Here is a 17,332-nt window from a genome sequence, read left to right as displayed (position 1 = left end):
TTCTGGGTGGGGTTAGAAGGGGATGGCCTGCACAGGCTGTAGGCAAGAGATCTGCACTTGTTTTCAAGCTGTTTTTAGATATACACATTATGACAACAAAATGCATAGTGTTTTCATTGAAGATATATCTACTAAATTTTTTTTTTTTGTAAGGGGCATTTAAACTAAGCAATCTTTAAAGGGTGCTTGATTACAAGTACACATATAGAACAAAGATGGGTATGTGGCATGTTTAGAGTGCTTCCCAACCTCTTTTTTCAATGCAGAGTGTTCTAACCAAAAATACAGCAAACTAGAATACAAAGTGTAACATAAACCTGACCACATATAGAAACAAAACACATACATAGAACTCTAAGCTAAATGGACGATTTATTTGGTCCTGCATTCCATACAGCGTATATTTCCTGATACATCATCAATAAATTTAAATGAGTTCAAAATGGCAAGCATACCTTCAGAAGACAAAAGTTCCATTATGACAGAATCAGCTCCTTTTGTGTAGACCACCACCTTATTGGAAATGGGGTGGCGTACTATTACGGACATCCTTTTCCTCACAGAGTCAAAAGGTAATACATGCAAAAGTTGAAATGTTAAGGACCCCAGGACGCCGACCTCCACAGTGACCAGTTCAGGTGTTCGTGACTGCAGAGTGCATCTGTAAGCTCTAGCAGCGTAAACCAGGGCTGCTTCATCTGGAGACTCTGCCTCGTAGCACAGCTCACTGGGAGCAGATTTATCAAGAGCTTCGCAGGCGCTTAAATGGTCCGATTTCTCCAGAGAATCAGGCTCCAATTCATTTATTAAGTCTAAAGTACCTGCGGCCCGAAATTCATTTACAGTTTGGTCCATTCCTTCAGTTGTAGGTAAAGCCAGCTTCAACCTGCTGAAGAAGGGCAGTTTGCTCATGAAATAATTGGAATTTTCAGAAGGAGACTCTCTTGTACTTGAAAGGGACGATGAACTCAGTCTCCGAACACTGAACCTCTGGAACATCTGCTTGATCTCTTCTAAAGACTTTAAAGGTGTTTTTGCAATAGATGGTATTCTCATCTATTAAAACAAAAGATTTAACCCTTATTAGATACAAGAGCAAGGCATTTAAAATCAGGTGTGTTAAAAATCACTGTACAAATGAAATCTGCTTTACAATTTAAAATATTTACAGTGACTGTGATCTTTTAGAATTAATTCTGTCACACTCTGCATCCTCTATCAATAACACGCTTACCAAGTTTTGCCAACAATTAGGAACACTGCATTGAAAAAAAAGAAAGAAAAAAAAAAGGGAAAACACACCCTCCCCCACAACCCACCCCCCCAAACGTTAGAAGCCTCGTGGAATAGCGACACGTGCATGCATCTTTCATATCACAGACATCTAAAGTTAGGAGCATTACTCAGGCACATCCCTTCATCAAGCTGAAGTGTGTTATGTGTTTAGAGTTTTTCTTCACGGTATGCCTTTAATCAAGACAAAAAAAGTTTTTAAAAAAACTGTTTTCCTTTACTTGCTCCCATATCTCTTTCTGTTCATGACATCTGAGAGAGAAATGCTTTTTTATTTGCTTCAGCTTTACACAGAATGTTTGATATTACCCTTCTTTTCTGCCCATCCTTAGATGGACACTATACGCATCAAAACAAGTTTAGCTTAATGAAGCAGTTTTAGCTTAAGTTTAGCTTAATGAAGCTGTAAAGATCAGGGGTAGTCAACTAGTCCACTAGTGGGCGGTGGTGGGTTCTGAAGAAAACGCCCGGTGGGCCTCGATGGCCGTGGACCAAGGCCGGCAGGGAAGATCCTTTCAGCTCCCCTGCTAGCCCAAGCAGAGCCAGCCTTGCTGTCTCTCCCTCAGCGGCCCGCTGGCACTTTGTTCCAGCAGAGGGAGGGAAGGGTCTGGGAGGTGGTGGTTTTAACACTATAGGGTCAGGAATACAGGTTTGTCTTTCTGAACCCGTGATTGAAGCCTTACTTAAAAAAAAAAAAAAAAATGAAATTAGGACTGTAGAGGAAGTAAAGTTCAAACAAACAAGAACAAAATAAATAAAATTTTAAAAAAATATGACTGGCACGGATTTCTTCTTCTTCACTCTAATTTGGTACCCTATATAAAAGAAAGCTGCTGAGGAAATCTTGCTGAAGTGCTTGATTTGTGTTTTGTTTTCATTTTCTAAAAGTTCAGATTTCATTAGAAATTGGCACTTTTATAAGTGAAGCCGGCCAGTCCTGTTACTTCCTGGTAATTTAGTTTTGTGGAGCTAAACTAAAAAGCCAGACAATTGCCCAGAGCACATGTCTTGCAAAGACTTTACAACAACCAGTAAGACAGCTCATTGAGAAGTCTGATTGGATAGCCATACACACAGTTGGTCTCAATGAAGACACTGTATATGGTCAGAAAGGGAAGGCTTGCAGTTGTTGCAGATACTAGATCTGCAGCTGTTGCAAACCAAGAATTCATATAAACCCAAAGAAACACAGAAAACTATTGACATGCAGGTTTTATTTTTTTGGGTGGGGGTTTATATGATCAGTCAGTCTCAGATTATATTAAAAAAAAAAAAAAGCCTCCTGGGGCGTGGCCTGATCGCGGAGCTGAATGGACGTGCACTAGTTCAGCTCCTCATAGCTCGTTCGACAATCCACGCTGATCGGAGACTTACATCAACTATGGGGAACCCCAAAAGACAGAATTACTCTCACAATGCTTCAGGGAAAACACCATTGACAAAATCGAGCTCTCTGACACGATACTTTAGAGAAACAACAGACCGTGAGGTGGAGGCCACAGGAACTAAAATGGCGCAGACAGAACATCATTCTAACTCTATGCCGCCCAGCCCTGTACCATCCGAGGGTTCATACAATTCCCAGGAGATATCTCAGGACTTTGATATAAGGGAACTACTCAAAAACCTGCAGTCAAAAGCGGATCTGGCCAATATGCTGGGAAAGCTGGAAGCCACCTTTTCAATCAAAACTGGAGGCAATGGGCTCCGAAATACAACAAGTAAGTCACAAAGTTACTGACTTAGAAGAAGAGAGGGATGTTTTCCAGACCCAAATCCTACACCTTTCCTCCACAATAGATACCCACACCCAATATACGGTGAACATCCAACATCGAAGAAATAATTTAAGGGTGCAGGGCCTACCGGAATCCCAAGGGGAAGATATAGTGGCAACCCTCACTGTGCTATTTAATCTTATCCTGGGGACAGAGACTGACAACCTTATCATTCTGGACAGAGCCCACAGGTCGCTGAGACAACACAAACATCACCCGACGATCGCAGCTACTCTCAGAGCACGGTCAAACATACGGGGCTAGAGACGAATGTTGGAGATTCAAACAACCGGAAGCCCACCCGCCACATATTTTGTGGCAGTGTCCAAAGATAAAAAATTACTGGAGACGCATACACACACTAACACAATTGATCACAGGAGTGGAAATCCCAATCTCACCGGAATACCTGTTATTCCTTCTGCCACCACCCCGACAACGACAGAATACACCCTTAACCACCCAACTACTTAGAGCAGCAAACCAACTCATTCCGCTACACTGGAAACAGACAACCACCCACAGTAAGGGAATCGGTTCAAAGGGTAGAGTGGGTGAGACAAATGGAAGAAATCACATACACCATCGCTAAAAACTACACTAAATGCACACAAAGATGGGGACCGTGGACCAAATTCTAACTGACGGAGGCAGACATTCATAGGTCTGCAGACTAAGCTAGGTAGCAAACCCCAAGACTCCACTGTAGACGGAGTAGAAACAGTAGCACACTTATACAGGTCACACACATAGCGGCTCACATGGAAAATCGAGACAGATACCATTTCGCTCCACAACACATATACTCGTGAGAACTAGATACTTCTCTCAAGAAACCGTGACACAAATACACCGAATCACCCAATGCCAGGGATCCACCAAGATGTTGTCAAATCTATTGTTGCAAATGACGCTGGAAATGCTATCACAAATATAGATAAAATACACAACCATCCAAAGAATACGGTGTAACGAAAACAGAAAAAAGCTAATGGTCTATCTGTACTTACGATGTAATTCATATACTACAAATGTGAAACTGTTTTATTGCATAATTTTCATATGTAACAATTTCAAACCTTTGAATTACTTTTCTTTGTAATGCATACCAATGAAAACCAAATAATTTAGTTTAAAAAAAAAAAAAAAAGCATCTTGGAAAACTAGCGTATTAAAAGCACAAAGGCCAACAATATCCACATCACAAAACATATTCTCAATTTCCCAATAGGTCAGGTGATGCATGGTTCCTTCGCGATTGCTACACAATTATCCAGAAATTATGACTCTTTCTGTATTTAGTGAAGATCCAATAGTTTTTAAAGAAAAAAAGATTGATTGATAAACATGCATTTAATGTGTGTGTATGTTAAATATATTTAATGTACCTTCTGACGTGGTTGGTTAGGTGAAGAAACAACTACGGTGTTACAGATTGCTAACGCAAGAAAGAAGTCAACAATATAAGACATCTCCTGGGTTGCCTCGTCAGCTTGATCAGACCGATACAACCAGTGGGGTGTGATCTTAAATTTCCTCAAGAGACGTGGGTCTGGTTTTACATCAGTCTCCTGACAAAGGACCAAAACATAATGGATACATTAGGGTATGTGTCAATTTATACTTATTTCAATTTGTCAAAGAAGCACTATAAACAAGGTGTAAAAAGCAAAAAAGGGGGGGGGAGGGAGAGACAGAGAAAAGGGAGAGAAAGAGGAGAAAAGGGGGGGTGGGTGGGAAAAATGAATATATAAAAATAATAAATATATAGATAAATAAAAGTGAAACCAGTACGTACCATGGGACTGCTGAAAGCCACATGTCTAGTGTGTGGAGAAACGCTTGTGCCATCAACATCAGTCCCTGCTTCTAAACTGCTGGCAGAGAGCTTACTCAATGACTTGCTGCTAAGAGCTGTCCTTACCACCTTCGGACTGGGACTTTTGTGGCTGTAAATATTACCCCTCGGGACACTTTGAATATCAGATTGGTCCTCGCTGTGCAAATCCGATTCCTGATAAGAATTCAATCTCTTTGCTGAAAAGGATTATTAAGTTATATTCTCAAAATTATGATTGTATGGTGCCTGTGATATAGTAATGGAATCCTTGAAATCCAGCCACATGGAATTTATATAATAAAAATAAGTAGATTACACCACTAACATTACATCTAATGTACACCTCCAGTCAAATGTGGTTAGTTTATAGATATACACATACATACTGATTTTTTCTAGTACATTAAAATCCCCAAATAAATAGAATGGAGGGATGAAAAAGACTTCAAACTCAAATGATTAAATAATTTAGGTGTAGGGCACTTCCTTTCATTCCTAGTTCAGAGTTAGTTTTATTTATTTACAGTGAGCAAAGCTTTACATTGTTTAAAAATGTATATATGAAAACCTTCTGCTATGAATTCTTCTACAATACTAACATGCTCACCATTAGCTTCATGGGAATACTCCATCCCAGCAATGCTGCATCTGCGGAAAACCATTTTATTTTCTGTGAGAGTTCCGGTTTTGTCCGAAAAAATGTATTGCACTTGTCCAAGATCTTCAGCAATATTCAGAGCTCTGCACTCTATCATAGAGTCTGATTTCTCACAGTAGAAATCTTTGTCATTCTGGATAAAGAAGATCTGTCCCAATTTAACTATCTCAATGGACACATAGAGGGAGATGGGAATCAGCACCTGAGAAAATTAAAAAGGAGAATTGTAATTCTTAAATTGGCTAGAATAAAGACAATCCATGGGAAAAGATGCATTTTAAAAAGTAAATAAATGTACGACTGCTCGGACTTACAACCAGCACTATAGTGTGGGGATTCGAGCGATTCCCACGTTGGAGAGCTGGTGTATGTTTGGGGACTTTTCCCCGAACATAGATTTCAGAGATACTCTGTATTAGTGAGCTAATCTGGGTTTGGAGAATTTTCCCTGAACATATATTTGTGTGATTCCATGCACTAGTGTGCTGATCTATGTACAGGGAGATTCCCCGGAACCTAGAGCTGCTCTCTAGCGCATTCTCACTTACTGACAAATTTGTTTTACGACTGAGTGGTAAGAACGGGAACCGGTCAGTAAGTGAGGACTGTCTGCACACATTTTAATAGTTTTTCAAGTCAACCTTGCATCTTGAGATTGCATCCTCACTTAAGATGCAAAACCTGTCCAACAGGTGGTAAAGTACAATACGTATAAGGGCTGCCAAAAGGCAGAGCCCAGATGTTCTAGAACTACAATTTCCATGGAACCTTGTCAGCCTTTAGAATGACAAAGAATCATTAATCTGTAGTTCTAAAATATTTGGGGAGATATTTACTTTGTGGGCAGCCCAGTCTTATATTAAAGTTTATTGGTAAAGTAACATTCTTCCAAAAAACAACAACTATGTTAAACAAGTTCTAAATGATACCTGTAACAGGATTATCATAGTCCAAAACATATAGAAGCCGGCCAATGCTGGAGGGGTATGCTGCCCACCCGGTTCTGGTAATATGAATACAGGAAATTCCTGAAATCCAGTCAACCAAATTCCATGACCTTGATTTAAGACAAAGATTAAAGACTCTCTTACATCACGGCACAATTTGACAAACACAATTTAGTATGCAATTAAAAGGTTTGTAGTGCATACGCTGAAGGGTCAATACAATTATTTACAAGCACATAGTATTAAATTGCATGTGCACACACACACAGATTATTTTCATATGATCAATTTATAAATGGAATCTCAAACTATATTTCTTCTCTGTAGGATGACAAACCCAAATTACTTGCCAATCTGTGTATGGTTAAGAGACCCTTTAAGGCAGACTGATATGATACCATAACGTGGGCTAAAACAAAAATGTGCCACTTACGAAAGGCTGCAACTAAACTGATCGATATTGTAGCAAAAACGGTCCTTTGGGGCAGGGGCGGACTGACACCTCACAGGGCCCTCGGGCAGTGGGTGATCAAGGGCCCGTCCTCCTGGTCCTGGTACAAGTTTTTCTGGTCCCCTGCTATTCTTCTCCCCCTTCTTTCTGCTGCTTTTACACATATATTATGTGTAGGCTGCCAAGCACACAGAATGGAAGTGTGAGAGCCACACATCCCTGACTCCCACATCCCTGAGTGCCCCCCAAAATGACCAGATTTACTTTTAAGGGGTTAATCCAACAAAACCAGTGTTTTAATAAACACTGTTTTTAGATGGAGTAACCCTTGCTGGCGTGCCTCCCCAGCAATTAAAATAAAGCAAATTTAATCATACACTTCCACTGATTTTGCTTAGGCCGTCACAAGCAGCACCCCCCACATGTACAACCTTACAACTAGCCACATGTGTCTGGAGTCTACTTGTGGGGTTGCGTGTGTGGGGATGTGGCTAGTGATGTTGTGTTCCTGTATGTCAAAGTGTTGTGTTAGATTAATCCTCGCTCTTGTTTTACCTATTGTACAGCGCTGCAGAATATGTTGTCGCTATATAAGTGATTGTAAAAGTTGTATGTGTGGAGGCTGTGTGCAGTATTGCAATTGTGGGTATGCTGTTTGTGATGTGTATGTGAAGGGAGGCTGCATGTAATTTTGTATGTGTGAGGTTGCCGCTTGTGGTGTGTCTATACAGTGAGGCTCCTTGTTGGGTTTTGCGTGTGTGAATGGGGCTATTTGCAGTGCATTATGTGAGTAGAATGGGCTGGCTGTGTTGCAGTGTGTGTGGGATAGAATCTGTAGTAGGCATCTGGTGGTTACTGGGACTGTAGTGTGTGTGCGTGTTTGGATAATAGAGGCTCTACTGTGTATAAGTTGGATAGTGGCTGTTGTGTGTGTGTAGGGGGATAAATGCTGAAATAGGTGCAGGGAGGCACAGGGGCTGTGGTGGGCACTGTGAGGCGTGGGGATTGAGGTGGGCGCCAGGAGGCACGGGGACTGAAGTGGGGGTGGGGCTGGACAGAGTATGAGGTGGGACATAGATGTTGTGGTGAGCGCAGGAGGGGACATAGGGGCTGTGGTGGGTACTGAAAGGGATAGGGGCTATGGTAGTTGGAGGTGGCATAAGGGATGTGGTGGGAGCATAGGGGCTTGGGTGGAAACATGGATAGGTAGATCCTGGGGTGAGTGTTGGGAGGAATGGTGGCTGAGTGCAGGGGGGCTGAGGTGGGTGCAGGAAAAGCTGTGGTGGTTGCAGACAGGGCTGAGGTGGGGGCTGTTGTGAGCACAGGATGGGACATAGAGGCTGTAGTGGGCACAGGGAGGGACATAGTGGCTGTGGTGGTACTGGAAGGCATAGGAGCTATGGTAGGTGGAGGTGGCATAGGGTCTGTGGTTGGTGCATAGGGGATTAGGTGGGTACAGGGATAGGTAGATCCTGGGATGAGTGTAAGGAGGAACTGAGGCAGGTGCAGGGGAACTGAGGCAGGTGCAGGGGGAGCTGTGGTTAGTACAGGGGGAGCTGTGGTTAGTACAGGGGGGCTGAGGTGGGTGCAAGGGGAGATGTGTGGAGATCAGAGATCTCCTCAGCCAGAGCATGACTGTGCTGCCGGGCCCCTTACTGCCTCGGGCCCTCGGTCCATGACCGATCTGCCCGACCTGTCAGTCCGCCCCTGCTTTGGGGTGAGATGAACACTCTCCTTCAGGAAACCAAATAAGAGTATATTACTTTAGCCTAAAAAGGTTTTTACATACTAGTCAAGCATTTTTTTTAGCATGTGGATCTTAAGCATTTCTTTAGAATGGATCTTAGAATTCTCCACAAATATTCTTTTTTACCCTGCAATTTTTTATTACAAACCTCATTCTCTCTTTCAAATGTTGCCACCATGATAATGGGTCAACTTGCATGCAATTTGCCTGTAGGCTTGTAACCTAGCATTCACAACATAAATTACTCTATTTATCTTGTACGACTATGTAAATATACTGAATTCCAAGTAATCCCCCACTTCTGCCTAGCAGATAATACGCACAAGACTCTCGGTATAAAAAGCATTATAGAAGAAATACATTTATAAACACAAGCTTTTCTTGTTTTCTTAAAGTATGCCCTACATTTAATGGGTACTTGGCAACAGCATCTGCAGTAAGCTTTGGCCAAACCAAGAAGTGATTCAGCCAATCATGCTACTTGCATAGACCGGTCATGGTACTTCTGAACATGGCCTATAAACTCATGCACAGCAGAAGTTCCTATAAGCTGTTAGTTGTTATTCTCCAACAGTAGCACAGTTACAGCTTAAGTACAGCTTCACGGAACCCCTGCTGCGCAGCAACAGAGGATAGTACTCACATTAGAACTTAGAAGTTTAGCAAAAGTGAAACCATTATTTGGGCTGAAACCAGAATGTTTCACTTACCAAAGGCTCCAACTAAACACATCAATATTAGGAGAAGAACACACCACAGTATGTCAGTATTAAGCTTCCTCTCCAACTGGCTGCGCTTATAACGAGGTCCAGTATTGTTCAGCATGGTCTTGGTTTCATGACCTAATAAAACAAGAAAACAAATTATGAATAATGAATGAACCACAAATGCACCATATCACTATTAACTATTAAGTGAACTATCATAGTAGGACCAAATCCTACAATGATATTTTAAAATAAAGCTGAGAAATGCTCAGGATGTGTCCCGAATTCTCTTTTTCTTTACCGGTCCAATAGTGACAAAAACCGTACATCATTGTGCAGCAGGAGGAGAGAGAAACTTGACACCGGAGTCTGTTCACACTGATCAGACTCCCTCTCATCTCCCCCTGTTAGGATGTTGCAAGGTAAAGAGATCTTAAAAGCATAAGAAAAAAGAAGCAGGTAAATATGAAAAAAAATCTATTTACCTGCTTTTGTAAGTCTGCAAAGGCAACTGCCTCATTTGAAGCTAAAGCTTTTAACAAAGTCATGCATGTCCCAAGTCAAGCTTTTCTTTTTAAAGTTCCTTTATGGTTTTATTTTCATTTTCCAGGCTCTCTGGATGACATCACTTGAAATAGAGAAATGAGCACGGCTTTGTGTCCCTCTTTAAATGAGTGCATCTCCGTCTACCGCCAATGTTCTGACATTTGACAATTAGACATGCAGACTATTGTCTTCAGAATAATGACCAAATGATAGCAGATCACACAGGAGGATGCCTTAACAAGTAAACAAATTACTATCAATTTAACTAAATTACTTTGACCACAGCAAATTTGTTGAGTCATATATTAAACTATGTTAAACGATATTAAGAGTTTTTCAGAAGAGTTCCAATTCAAGTAGACAAAGTGTGGCGGTTTGCTTTAATTGCACAGATTTGTCATGAAAAGGTTTCTGATGTAACTGTACCTCAAAACGGTGTCTTTTTTTTTTTATTCACTTGTGTGTCACTATCATGATATAATACAACCATATATGCAATTACATATACCGAGTCGTCATCGTCCCCCAAGATGCATATGAGACTATTGACACAACAAGACCACCATTCTACAATTCATATTTTATTTTTTTTATTTTTTCTAAGATAAAATGTGCTGAGAATATCTGTCATAAAAATGTAATTAAATGGGTGCTACCATAAGGAGGCTACTCTAAAGTGCCTAAAAAAAAAATATATATATATGCAAAAGCAAAAAAGTAGATTATCAAGTGCAAAAGTCAGTCTATTATTTAAAGAATCGGCAAAATCAAGGAGATGCTGTTCCTTTTGCAAGACAGGTGCCCATTATAGCAGCCCATCCAGTGCAGAAACGTTTGAGGGGCTGCTTTTGACACATTTCCAGCTAGTCTATCCTCAATGTAAGTTACAATTAGTATTGTATGTTTGACTAAGCCTTGGCCACTTTTTGTATTGGTTTTGTATTATGTCATAGCTTTTCATTTTTAACCCTTGTATATTTTCCCATACGGTTTCCCAACAATTGGCAAGCTTTTTAGGCCTTTTAAGTCTCAGTGTGGAATGATTTTACAGATAGATTTTTGCACACACAGTGCAATAGAGAAACATAGAAAATAGAAGAACATTATAAAAATATACCTGCATAAACCACAATGCCGACTACAGTCTCTGTATTCTGGACTACACATCCTCTGAGCAGCAAATTCTCCTTACTCAGGCCAATTTTATCTTTATTTGGATGCTCTCTTGAAGGGAAAAAAAATTTATGACAGCAAGCGATTAGCAAACTACACTTGCAAACCCCCGAGGGAAAAAAGATATTCAAAATAGCAATTGTAAGCACAAAGGCAGTTGTAGAATAAAGTCAGTATTGTCCACGCTATAGTTACCTCATCCTGTAGTCAAACAAACAGGAACTCAGATAAAGTAAAACTATCACCATCAGCATGAAATAAATGAGGCAAACAGATGAGAAATTAAATAAACATAAATACAGAAACTTTGCAGTTTTAAAACCTCAGAAAAAAAACCTTCAAAAAAAGCAAATACAACTGAATCACTCACTAGAGGAAAAACAACAAGGGGAATTTTTTTTTTCCAGGAAAACAAACTAGTTTTCCTGGCACTATAGAGGTATTTGGAGCTGCACGCGCATTCAAACCCATAGGAAAGCGTTACTCAATGCTTTCCTATGGATGTCCAGCGTGTCCTCAATGCGATTTTCGCATTGAGGTTTCGGAAGCGGCCTCTAGTGGCTGTCAGTGAGACAGCCACTAGAGGCTGGATTAACCCTCAATGTGTTTCTCTGAAACTGCAATGTTTACAGCTGCAGGGTTAAAACTAGGGGGACCTGGCACCCAGACCACTTCATTGAGCTGAAGTGGTCTGGGTGCCTATAGTGGTCAAAAATATTATTTAAAATGGGACACTATAGGCACCCAGTGCACCAGACTACTTCATCTCATAAAAGTGTTACTGTACCTGTCTTCTTAACCCTGCAATCTAAAACACTACAGGAGAAAAAAATAAGTAGCAGCTTGAGATCTGAGCGGGGACCCACTGAAGGACAAGCTTATTGAGCTGTTGTCCGTTCTCACTTCTCTTGCTACTTATTTTTCTCTCCGTAAGTTTAAGGCCATCCAGACGTGGACCCCTTGCTCATGGTGCCAAGAGGGATTTTGGCTATATCTCACTGATGATACCTTACAAGGTTGAAACGATCATCTGGGGTTGCTGTATCTCTCGTGCAGAGGGAACTTGCTGGCATTTCGGATCTGGACTGCCCATACGGGTGGGACTAGTCTGATATGCTTCAGATATGTTCTCTCTGTAATGGCAAAGTTAAGCTAAAACCAGCTTGAGATCTGAGCGGGGACCCACCGAAGGGCAGGCTAATTGAGCTGTTGTCCGTTCTCCCCTCTCTTGCAACTTAATTTTGTCTCCTAAAACATGACAGTTTCAGAGAATCTGCTATGTATATATTGCAGGCTTAAGACTGGCTTTAGTTGCATGAGGACATTTAATGTCTTCAAACCCCCATAGGAAAGCAAGAAATCAATGCTTTCCAATGTTGAATACCTAATGCATGCGAGGTGCTCGCCACGCTTCCATTATGCCCCCTCATTGGCTCTGACTTTAGAGGTGGGTGGGTTTTTTGCCCTTTGTCTGGGGAGAGGGGCTGAGGAACAGTGTCAGGAATACAGCTCTGTATTCCTAATACTAAAGTATTCCTTTGAGCATTTGTGTTTACTTTGCAGCAAAGAACTCTAACCATCCTCCCCCTTACTTTGACCCTTATACTCAGAAAGAAACAAAACAACCCCCCCCCCCCCCCACCCCCCCAAAAAAGGCAAAAAAACATAACAGGAAACAAAACATGTAACACAGTGAAATAGTCATCAGTAATGTCTATCTTGTGTCCAATTTCACAAAGAAAATGATCCCAAGAGTTCTCCTATTTAGTTTATATGTATTATATGTATTAAGGGGAATGGGTGTCCTGGATGATTAATTTTTTCTTGTAATAGTATGCAGTGCATTTTATTATGTTTTTACTACACCTCATGTATAGGTTCCACGTCATGTTATTTTTAAATACTACAGGTCACTGTAGTGGTTATGGTGCTGAGAATCTTCAGGTGACATTGCTTATTTTCTGCCAAACCATTTGACAAAAATTAACTTTTTTAATGCAGCCTCGGAATGCATTAGACTCATTTTAGAACGTTGGATGCCAATAACAGGATGAGAGAGCCTGGTTAACACGGCCCCAGAATAAGTGGCCTATTATGGGCTTTGGATAAATAAGAAAGATGCACATTTTTCCCACACAATGTGAGAAGCAGCAGAATTTTTTGGTGGCAGTGAGAACATTTCTTTTTGTCAAACTGTTCCAAATTAGTTTGACAGGAAACGTATTTGCACCCCAAGACTCTTATACCAAATCGACTGCAGACAGATGCAGTGATTATGGTGCACAGAGTGCCTTGAACAGGAGAACAATGCAACAGAAAGCAAGTTAGATGCTGAAAACAAGAAAGTCTATGAACTACTCTGTATATATGGTTGATGTGTAGAAAAAGGTGCAGGGAGTACTTACAATTTTCTGGAGATTATGTTCAGCTCCAGATTTATGCGCATGGATGGAATAATCCCCGTCTATGGATATGGTATTTTTATCCTTATTTTTAACATATAGAAAGCACTATATTCTGTTTTTATTTCTTCTACTGCATACTGAGGATACCTCCCTGCCAGGCTACGGCACTAACACTAAAAGCACGAAGAACAGCACCAACTAAGCACGAGGACACACTACAATATCCATAGACGGGATTCCGTCCATGCGCCGTCAATGCGCATAAAGCAGGAGCTGAACATAAGCTCCAGAAAATTGTAAGTACAACTTTTGTCCTTGTTTAGATATCAGAACTCCTGACATACTACACTATATTACGTTCTCTGTGCTTATTTCACATATTACCTTTGATTTGAGAACAACACCACAGGCGCTGCCTCCCTGCACCTTTTTCTACACATCAACCATATCACCAGAAAGAAGAGACTCTGGTTAGGGGGGTCAAAGCTGCCACACATCCAGAATACAAGCGCCAAACTCCACCTCCTCATACATCTACTCTGTACATATACTTACAAAAAGCCCTTGAATCGTCCAATGTCACTGTTTGGACTCTCACACTGTATTCTGCTGGAAAATTTCTCAGGATCAAATTCGCAATCCTTAAGAAAAGCAAACAATAGGTCTTAAGCACCTAATCATTCTTTGTTTCACCAGTTTCTGATAAGATAACAGTCTATATTTTAATACAGTAGCTGATAACTTCGAGCAGGCAAGTCATTTATCGTAATTTCTGCTGCACTAGAAAACCCCATTGGAATAGCATTGAATGTGCCTTGGGAAATGCAGAACACTGTATATATAAATGATATACAGAGCAATTACGTGAGCTTATGCAGAATATAAAACAAAGCATATTTAGTTTTTAAACATACAAATTTAAAGACAAAACTGAAAAATGTAATTAAAAAAAAAATGAAAGTTTCTACCAAGTTTAAATGGTTTACCACACACCCACTGTAAAGTTAAAAGGGAAACTAAGCAAACTAAGTGTCTTTGGTCTGCGATTTTTTTTTTGTGTGGACCAATTTTTTGTGGAAAACACTGAGAAATGGCAATGTTTACATTTCACCAAAAAACTGTTCAATAGGATCTGTGACGAAAGTAACCTCGCCACTGGTTTTTGGAGGAGCCTGCTTGCTAGCCTCTTGCCTCAGGGCTATGGCCCATGTGTTAGACTTTGGTTCAGGACTATGAAAAGGCTTTGTTCGTGCCTTTCCCCTCCTATGGTTTGGTATATAGGGCTTAACGAACAGATTAGACTAATGCTGTTCGTATACTGAATGAACTGTCGAAATACCACCCAGAACCATCGTGTGCTGCTTATTGCCCTTATTAACCTTGCTAACTGCAACATTCTAAGTGGCTAGCTGGGTGGACGTCGTTCGTTTGTGCGAACACGTGGCATCGGCCATCTTTAGCCGCATACACATACAGCAGTGTTTGGTCGTTGAGTGCATGGAACTAATCGGACACTCGATGGCGCAAACACCGCTGGGACTTCCATCTCTAAATATGTTTGGCTGGATTTGTATGGGAAGAGCGGCATTCGGTGGGAGCAAGCTCCCGAACGAGGGATATAGACTAAACCTACCCACGAACCGCTACGTTCGGTATTTTGTATTCCCGAAAGAGACAGATCGCACAGGCTGAATTCATGGAACTCTTTTGGGCAGAAGCCTTGTGTGCGGTCGGTCTAAACAAGACTTCCATGGAAATTCTGAACCCCTGAACCGATCTGGGTGATATGTTGGTCCCCCAGATCAAGGCTATCAGGAAATATGACTATATTGGGGTTTTCTTTTTTTTCCTGGGTATTTTTAATATATTATAAAAATGTGTGTTTTTGTGTCTGGAAGTAATTGAGTTAATATAGTGCTTGACTCAATTATCTCCTAGGTACAGAGGAGGGATTAACTATTATGTTTATGCAATCTTTTCCTAGTACCGAAGAAGGGTGGAGGATTTCGCCCTGTAATAAACCTCCGTCCTCTTAATGCCTTCCTTCAGTACCAGCACTTCAAGATGGAGGGCATCCATTGCCTCCGAGATCTCCTCCAGCCGTCGGACTGGTTGGTCAAACTGGACTTACTGGATGCATTTTTCACGGTTTCAATCATCATGGAGCACAGAGACCTTCTCCATTTAACTGGCGAGGAAAGCGTTGGAGGTTTACATGTCTACCGTTCGGTCTCTCTTCTGCTCCTTGGTGCTTCACCAAGGTTATGAAACCGGTGATGTCGTTCCTCCGCACACGGGGTGTTTGATTATTTATCTGGACGACATCCTGATCATGTCCCAGTGGCGGGATCAGCTTCAGATACATGTCATGGATGAATAATTTGCTTCAGAACTTGGGTTTCCTTTCGGCGGGACATCAGGGCATAGATGCATCACCAGTCGAGAGACACCCTTTCGTATGTCGTCTCCTCAAAGGGATTAGCCTTGCTCGACCTCCTAAAGCTAAGTTCTATGCCTCTTGACGTCTTGGTATCCGAATCAGGAGTGGACGCTTAAGCAACTGTCCACTAAGATGGTAATGTAGTTCTGCCTGATTTCTTGCTAACGAGGGTCAGATGTCAGGGCACTTGATTGGGATGCTGTTACATTCACCCCAGAGGGTATTTCCTTTAATATCGCCAGGAGGACGAAGTTCGGCCTCGAAATCCTTTGTTTATCCTCGATTCCAGGGAGTCCTGGCGCTCTGCCCGGTGGAATGTCTGAAAACATAACTGATTCTACACGATCTCTTTGTTCACGGGATCTACACCCCTTGTTAGTTTCCTTCCGGACTCATCTTCCGGTGTCGACTCCTACGTTGGCTTTTGTCCTTGGGAGGCACTGACCCTTCGGTTTTTACACCTCATTCGGTGCGTGGAGCCATGGCATCGAAGGCTTCGGCGGTTGGTTGTCTTGAGGATATTATGCGGGCTGCTGAATGGTCACGGGAATCAAGTTTACGTGATTTCTACTTCAGATGGATTGATCACATTGCATCTCAGGTGGTGGCTCAGCTTTAAACTTGCATAATAGTCAATAATAAAATTCCTAGATTTTACTATTAACATGACGTAAAGTCATTATTTTATTAAAGACACGGAGGTGAGTATTACTCTTAACCGCCCTCCGATGCATCGAACACCTCCATAGGGGTGTTTGATGCAACGACATTTGGCTGATGCAGTAAGTGTTCCGTTTGGAATATGTTTTCCTTGTATATGTTTTGCCTATTTATATGGGTTATCATGATATATTTATCTATTAATTATGTATTCTGTTTTATAGGTTTGAATACCTGGGCTGGATATTAACATAATTGTTTTGTGAGTATTCCGGTTTGGAGATTGGAAATGACCATATTTTTTCTCTATTCCCTTTAGCTTGAAGTTATCGCTCCCATCTGGTTTCCTGTTGGTTCCGGTGGTTCAGTTCTGTTCGTGGTTATTGGTCTTTGGTTTTCGCAAGAAAGAGGAGGATCTTGGGAGACACGAGCCTTTTATAGTCACTTCAGTCTGTTACGTGATTGGTTGCTTGTGTTGCTATACAGTTTTTTTCTCAATTTGATATATTTATATTTCTCTCTATCTTTGCTGCTGAGGGAATTAACTAAGTGGTTTTCCTGACATTGTAGTGCCCTGAGGGTGCCCCCACCCTCAGGGTTCCCCTCCCGCTGGGCTGAAGGGGCTTAAAAACCCTTCAGCAGCTTACCTTATTGCAGCGCCAGGCTCCCTCTGCGCTGGTGACCTCT

The 17,332-nt window shown here is 41.4% G+C and overlaps 1 protein-coding gene across 1 annotated transcript in view; it reads right to left on the bottom strand.

Moving 5' to 3' along the window:
* The window catches only part of ATP10D (ATPase phospholipid transporting 10D (putative)), a 112,545-nt gene that overhangs the window by 33,124 nt on the left and 62,089 nt on the right, over window positions 1–17,332 (bottom strand). Inside the window, exons 5-12 of the mRNA XM_063457920.1 lie at window positions 14,101–14,186; window positions 11,085–11,191; window positions 9,425–9,556; window positions 6,499–6,626; window positions 5,519–5,771; window positions 4,870–5,108; window positions 4,460–4,642; window positions 456–1,056 (exon numbers count right to left, since the gene is read on the bottom strand). Of these exons, the coding sequence (XP_063313990.1) occupies window positions 456–1,056; window positions 4,460–4,642; window positions 4,870–5,108; window positions 5,519–5,771; window positions 6,499–6,626; window positions 9,425–9,556; window positions 11,085–11,191; window positions 14,101–14,186 (1,729 nt within the window). The remainder of the gene's footprint in view (window positions 1–455; window positions 1,057–4,459; window positions 4,643–4,869; window positions 5,109–5,518; window positions 5,772–6,498; window positions 6,627–9,424; window positions 9,557–11,084; window positions 11,192–14,100; window positions 14,187–17,332) is intronic.

Source organism: Pelobates fuscus, chromosome 6 (genome assembly GCF_036172605.1).
Source record: "Pelobates fuscus isolate aPelFus1 chromosome 6, aPelFus1.pri, whole genome shotgun sequence".
NCBI lineage: Eukaryota > Metazoa > Chordata > Amphibia > Anura > Pelobatidae > Pelobates > Pelobates fuscus.
The sequence above is the reverse complement of the archived record's forward strand: the minus strand, read 5'-3'. Positions and strand labels throughout refer to the sequence as shown.